Raw genomic sequence first — 7,500 nt, 5'->3', positions numbered from 1 at the left:
CAATTTTATTATATGATATGATATGATATGATATGATATGATATGATATGATATGATATGATATGATATGATATGATATGATATTATATTATATTATATTATATTATATTGCATTATATTTCAAACAAGCAAGCAAAACAATTAACTTTTTTAGACTTTTATTAAAAATATGTTTCTCCTCATTCCTTGTAGGGTTTCTTCAGAAGGACAATAAGATTAAAGTTGGTTTATGACCACTGCGATCTGCACTGTCGCATTCACAAAAAATCACGCAACAAATGCCAATACTGCCGCTTCCAGAAGTGCCTCATGGTCGGCATGTCCCACAATGGTAAGTGTGATTTGAATTTTTCCGATAAATGAAGTGAATGTCTCCTATTCTGTTCTGTGTTTTCATTTGTCTTCCACGATCATGTATGAATATGAATATGAGCAATCCTTGCCAACGTTGCCATATTCTCCTAGAGATTCACGCAATTCACACAATCAAAACCACACCGTGTGTGGAGGGTGCGGGAACTGTGTCTGCAATGGTACGCCCTGGCCTTAAGCTTTGGTGTTTTCATTGGACAGATGTATGATGTGCTTGGTTCAGTCCAGCATGGAGTAGATTTGTGCTGTCGCTCGTCTTTACATCAGTATTATGTCTAAAAAGGGTTAGAATTTTCCGAATTTCCATTGAACGCAGCATCGGCTGACATAATGACGTGGTGACACAAGTTTTCCAAGTCCTGGTGACAAGAATTACTAATACAAAGATACGCTTGCTATGACTTTATCCTAAAAATGAGAAGGTGTCTGTCTATTACCTGTAGTCCACAAAGCCCTGCCTCACGGTGTCTCTATGGAAGGAAATCACTCCGTGTGGAAGTTCCCAACAACACGGTTCCATTCAAACGCATTAAACACTGCGTGTCCCTCAGAGACATTTCATCATCTTTTGAAAACTTTTGGGACTAAAATAAAACAGACACGATTCAGACCCGTAGCTCTGGAGCTGCAAGTGAACTCCATGTGTGAGGACACAAACACGGAATATGTTTTGGACTGTTTTCAACTCCTACAGTTTGTGTGTTCGGACTGGCTTGAATGCTGCAAAATAAGGAGGAACACGGCACCAGGTTAGATGTGAACAGAATGCGTTTATATTTACAAAAAACGCAAGGGAGATAAAATATCAATCGAAAACCACCTCATATGTATACATTTAAGGCTTAAATATTTATATAATGTATATATACCTATATATTCGGATAGGGGTCATTGGTTGCCCTTAAATTGGCTGTCGCTGATATTCAAGTTTTCAGCCCTGCTGAAGCCAAAACCGTCTCAAACGTCTCTGTTTGCAATTATATCGTGTTTTAATGACATAGGTTAAACTAGTTTACATATAGACACATTTACATACAGACAAAAAATCTAGAACTCTGATTCAATCCTTTTTAATGAGTTATTTCAAAACAATGTATTTTATCATAATAGACCTTGCCTTGAATCTGAAGAGCGCTGCCTTTCAGTGTGTGTGTGTGTGTGTGTGTGTGTGTGTGTGTGTGGACATTTTCATCTCTGGCTAACAGCTTCAGTAGAGTTTATCCTTATTTCACCATGCATATCGTTTATTCCAGTCCCCCTCTCTCTCTCTCTCTATCTCTCTCTCTCTCTCTCTCTCTGTCTCTCTCCTTAGCTCACCCTCTTGTTAAGCTTTTTACTGCTCTTTCGTGACACGCAGGCGTCACATTTTTGTCAGATCTGCGGTGTCTGTTTGTGTTTTATCAATGATTGACGTCTGAGCACGGTGTAGCTGTGTTTGCTGCTGTGTCACTGCCGCTGGCGCCCTGCCTGCTCGCGGGAAGCCGACTAGAGGTTTTATTCAGGAGATACAAGCGTAAAAACACAGGATTTATCAGTCGGCATTGCACAACGTTGTATACCTAAGACGATCTGGGCCCCAAGGAGGGAATATTCGCAAATTGAATTCCATTTAACAACAATAGGATGGATAATTTGCCTGGGAAACTGAAATCTTCAAATCCCAACTACAGTCATTACATTGTGGCAAAACGAATCTCAATATACAAAAAATAATAATAATCAATAAAACGAATCTCAATATACTTCAGGAAAATTGGTTATTTTATTTATTCAAAGATTTTATCAATATTGAATAAAATAAATAAAATAATTTATTGATTACAATAAATATTGAATAAAATTGTCACTGACTCAATTTTCATTCAAAACATACAGTAAAAATAGACAAATTAAATAATGAAAAAATATATACACTATAGGCTGTACTGTATTTATGTATCTGTGTGTACAAAGTAAGATATAACATATAGATATACAATATACAGCATTTTCAATGACTGCAATGTGCAGGTATCATTGAAATAATATTTGCCAATTTAATTCCATCCAACAACATTAAATTCCATAAACAACATTAAAGCAGATGGATGGTGGATTTATCTGGGAACCTGAAATCTTTAAATCCGTTTTAAAATCTATCTCAGCACGCGTCTGCATTCTTGCCCAGTGTATTAAGCGTGTGTGTGTGTGTGTGTGTGTGTGTGTGTGTGTGTGTGTGTGTGTGTGTGTGTGTGTGTGTGTGTGTGTGTGTGTGTGTGTGTGTGTGTGTGTGTGTGCAGCTATTCGTTTTGGCCGGATGCCACAGGCGGAGAAGGAGAAGCTCTTGGCGGAGTTTTCGTCGGACGTGGACCACATGCACCCGGAGGCGGCGGACCTCCGGGCGCTGGCGCGGCATCTCCACGACGCCTACCTCAAATACTTCCCCCTCACCAAGGCCAAGGCCAGGGCCATCCTCTCTGGGAAGACTGGAGACGCGGTAGGTTCAATTACTATTAAATATTCGTTTTTATGTTTTTTCTTATTGTGCTGTGCCTTTAAACGTTAAATGTCACTTTTATTACCATTATTTATTATTTTTGACGGATGCTGGCATGATAATTGTTTTCTTAAAATAACAATGTTAATCTGTAATTCAGAGTCAATTGCAACAGCTTTGCCAATGGTGTCATTTTTTTTCTCATTGAGTAGTGATAGATTTGTATATACTTTATACAAACAATTTATTCAGGGATTTCTGTTATCTTTAGTTTGACTTAGCATGTTAAGTTTGGGCACACATGACAAATATATTACAATATCCTGAGACCACATGGTTCAATCATCCTTCATACTGTGCTTCCTCAGTATCCTCATATTAAAAACAGGGAGCCCCTTATAAAGACATATTAACATACAAAAAAACAAACATAAAAAGAACCCCTCATCCTATTACACAGTAAAACTCACAGTACCCTAAGTGTAAAAGTCAGGCGAAGGGGAAAGGATCTAGTCAAGGAAGCCATTGGTGATGATTTATTTTCATTTCAATTTTTTAAATGTAATTTATCGTGATTATGATTATGATTATGATTGTTATCTATTTATTCACTTGTTTCTTTCTTTTAGATTTTGTTTTTCTCTACTTTCTGCCTAATGTATCTGTCAACCTTGGAGGGGAAGGGACTGGGGAGAGGAGATGGTACTTGTTCTAAATAAATTCTGAATGGGGTTTACTTTTTAAAAAGTGGCATTTACAAATTCCAACAGAATCAGATTTTTCACCGCATCTTATAATTCCGAAAGCCCTAAAGTTCGGTGGCAACCGTGCGGACAGAGAGTGAGAGGACGTTATGTGAACACAAACCACATTACAGTATTCCCATACTGTTGTACAGACACAGCTGATCAAAGATTTTAAACATGACATGAATTCTATCATTTAACCAAACAACCTGTAACACCCCTTAATTCCACCCAATAAATAAGTATTTTTGCTGGAGTCAGCGGCTAAACTGGCCAAATAGGCCAGTCGGGTGATTTGAAAACGTGTTAACATTTCAATAAGTAATAAGTTCTCAACAAATATTATTTTAAAATGAAATTTCCCCAAAGGTTAAACCTTTAATGACACACTGACACTATTTAGTTCCCGCATTTTCTGGACAGCTATAAAAATAATACCAGAGTTCACTTGCCATTTATCTTTATCGGAAGTGAATAGTCCAAGGCTGCGCTACACCATCCACTCTGCTTATTATGACTGGTCGTCGTGGTGATAGTGAAGGGAAACCTTGGCAAAGCCTCTGAAACCCAAATCAGAACAATCAAACCAATACCTGTCCTATATTTTAGCGTTTTCTGAACATGGGACAATTTTGGTCGATGCAACGGCAACCTTTATCCATCTCTAACGGCAAAAGAACGAAAACACACCAATTCAAAGTTTCTCGTTGATAATCGGTTTCGCATGAAACGCATGCGACCAGAATTGTAAATGCAGTAGTTACGTTTTTACAAAGATGTGTTTTGCGAGAACGAAAAGTAAAATTGGAAGTTGGCTATGACGGATGCCCGTGTTTGACCTGGTCTGAAGGAAGCCTCGAAGCGGTTTACTAATAATTATGAAGCTTTAAAGCTGGTCCCGTTGCAACACCCGCTGCAGAAGAAAAGCAGCGCTGCAGCAGCTTCCCTGCAAACAGAGGATGTGGGTTCAAGCCCAAGGTAAAGCAGTCAAGTGCTTGAGCAAGGCACCAAAGTGCTCTTAAATTTTTATTTTTTTTTTAAATCACGGCTCTAATTTCAATTTATTTTTTAATTTATTCTGTGCGGCGGGAGCAGCGGCAAAATAAGGGCAATTTCTCTCTGAGGATCAGTAATGTATTGCACATTAAAGGGACTCCTTATCTTGGAGCTTTGTGTACTAGTCCTCAAGGTGTGCCAATAGTCAAACAAAACGCACTACACAGGCAAGAGCTGACCACAGGCAAGAACATCACACCCTTTTCGGTCCATTTTGCTTCAAAGGAATGCACTGACTAGATGAATATTTCAATGGGTGTAAAGCATGGATTTGAGCCACCGCATGTCCTTTCCAGTGTGTTTCCAAAAGGTTAGCCGGGTTTGACCCGTGTGGAGCCTCGCTGGCTTGGAGTCTGAGAAGAGTGATGAGGTGTTTCTCTCTCTTTCTGGATTCTAATATGTGCATCTGGCTTCTATAAGCTTTTGTTTTTTTTTATGCATTCGATTTAATAAGTGTTGCCCTAGCAGGACTAATGAAGTGACTTACTCACATTCGAAGAAAAAACATTCCTCCCTTCTTTCTTATTGCTTTTTGTGCCCTTCTCTTTTCCTCGCAGCCTTTTGTCATCCATGACATGAAATCTCTGAGTGAAGGAGAACAGTTCATCAACTGCAGACACATGCCCGTCCGAGAAAACCAGCATCAGCCGTACCCCGCGCTCATAGCTGAGAACTGTGGTCAGTAATATAACATATAGTATAATAAATTAGATATAAGACAGTATTTGTGCAGTATTTTGTGTGTGTGTTCATTCATTTATGGACATTTTCTGGAAACAGTCATTTTTCGTTAATAATCCATAATATTGAAACTCAACTCATGCTGGACTGTATTTGTAATGATGTGAGATTCGATACAAAAATGTATATATTTCACTGTGCATCCCCAGTGAAAAGTGGAAAAATGCATTTTTCCATCCTGAAAGTATATTTTCTTATGAGATAAAGTGTGTTAAAAGTATATTTCTATGCCCAAAAAGTTTTTATTTACTTTATGTACTAATTTAAAGTACAGTTTTAGTATACTAGTCATTAATATGCTCTAAATGTAATGTAGTACACTTATAAAAGTACGGTATATTCAAATAACAACCTTTCCTAAGCTGCACATTCAACATAAGTAGTACATTTAATAGTACATTAATTGTATTGTATTGTATTCTTATATTTAAGTATTTAAGTGTACTTTCAAATAGCACACAAACATATACTATTCTTTTACTTGGGAAGAGCGTTACACTTTTCATGACTGATCTCACTTTGTTGAATTTATCGCCGGCCAAAGGACAGGAAAGGACTTTCAACAGAGACAGTAAATCCTTCTGATCTTAAACAGCAGATCACCTGGGGTCAGGTTACGGCGTCGGCCCGGGTGGCGCGATGGGCGTGCACGGGCACGAGCACGGTCCGGCCGACGCCGTGGAGCTGCGCTTCTTCTACAGCTGCCAGTCTCGCTCGGCCGAAGCCGTGAGGGAGGTGACGGAGTTCGCCAAGAGCATCCCAGGGTTCATCGACCTGGACCTCAATGACCAGGTACGGTGGCATGCACCGAATGAATGCATTGATGAATCCCATCCATGTTCATATCCAGACTCTTTTTATCCATATTAGACTCTTTTATATATATATATATATATATATATATATATATATATATATATATATATATATATATATATATATATATATATATATATATATATATTTATTTTTTTTCTATAAGTTAAGTTTTATTTATAAGCCTGATTGGAAGCGATAGAATTTGTATTCAACCAGGTATAAATACAGACTACTGATATTATACTGGAAAGTAAAACCAGTAGAAGATTTTTGAAAACGCCTACACTAACCGTCCCTCTCCTGCAGGTGACTCTGCTGAAGTACGGTGTGATCGAGGTGCTGATCATCATGATGGCTCCTCTGATGAACAAAGACGGGACGCTGATTTCCTACGGGCAGATCTTCATGACGCGGGAGTTCCTCAAGAGCCTCCGGAAGCCCTTCTGCCAGATGCTGGAGCCCAAGTTCGAGTTCTCCGTCAAGTTCAACACGCTGGAGCTGGACGACAGCGACATGTCGCTCTTCCTGGCCGTCATTATTCTCAGCGGAGGTCAGTGGTGTCATGGCGATGGGACGCAATAGCATTTTTAGTTGTTTTTTTTTAATTTCTCCGTTCCAAAAAATAAATAAAAAAAGATTTCTTCACTCGCCGTCTTGGGAGTGTCAATTATTTCACAAACAATTGCACTTTGTACCAATAGATGGTTTCGAAAATCAAGTCGAGGAAAATTTCAGTGGGGTACAGCCTAGATGAAAAAAAAAAAAAAAGAGCATCATCGTCCTTTATACCGTAGTGTGATGGTTTCGTAATTTTATTATTTCATCCAAGTCGCAGAATCTTGAATTGTGTGCGCTATACGTATTTCTCTAATTTTTCAATACCTACTACTGAGAAAGTGCGGGGTTCCCTCACGGCACAGTGGTTTAAAAACTCTGGTTTAGACAGTGCGCGGGAGTCTTCGTTCTTTGTTTGATACTTGAGAAAAAATATATACATAAAATTGCAAAATTCAAAACAAAATGTAATTTCCTCCCTGACTCCCCCACCCCTCCACCGCCACCTCCACCTCCACCACCAGACCGGCCGGGCCTGCTGAACGTGAAGCCCATCGAGCGGCTGCAGGAGACGGTGCTCCACTCCCTGGAGCTGCAGCTGAAGCTCAACCACCCCGACTCGCTGCAGCTCTTCGCCAAGCTGCTGCAGAAGATGACCGACCTGCGGCAGATCGTCACCGACCACGTGCGCCTGATCCAGCTGCTGAAGAAGACTGAGGTGGACATGTGCCTGCA

The 7,500-nt window shown here is 39.4% G+C and overlaps 1 protein-coding gene across 1 annotated transcript in view; it reads left to right on the top strand.

Annotated features, from left to right (window-relative positions):
• pparg (peroxisome proliferator-activated receptor gamma) overlaps positions 1-7,500 on the top strand; it is a gene marked incomplete at its 5' end in the record, with an annotated part of 12,375 nt that overhangs the window by 2,581 nt on the left and 2,294 nt on the right. Inside the window, 6 exons of the mRNA XM_080001558.1 lie at positions 193-331; positions 2,652-2,848; positions 5,208-5,328; positions 5,987-6,183; positions 6,517-6,760; positions 7,290-7,500. The exon at positions 7,290-7,500 is cut by the window's right edge and continues 2,294 nt beyond it. Coding sequence (XP_079857684.1) covers positions 193-331; positions 2,652-2,848; positions 5,208-5,328; positions 5,987-6,183; positions 6,517-6,760; positions 7,290-7,500 — 1,109 coding nt within the window. The remainder of the gene's footprint in view (positions 1-192; positions 332-2,651; positions 2,849-5,207; positions 5,329-5,986; positions 6,184-6,516; positions 6,761-7,289) is intronic.

This window comes from Zeus faber (assembly GCF_960531495.2).
Source record: "Zeus faber genome assembly, chromosome: 5".
In the NCBI taxonomy this organism is placed as follows: Eukaryota; Metazoa; Chordata; class Actinopteri; order Zeiformes; family Zeidae; genus Zeus; species Zeus faber.
Note: the sequence above shows the minus strand (reverse complement) of the source record. Positions and strands in the feature narration are given on the sequence as shown.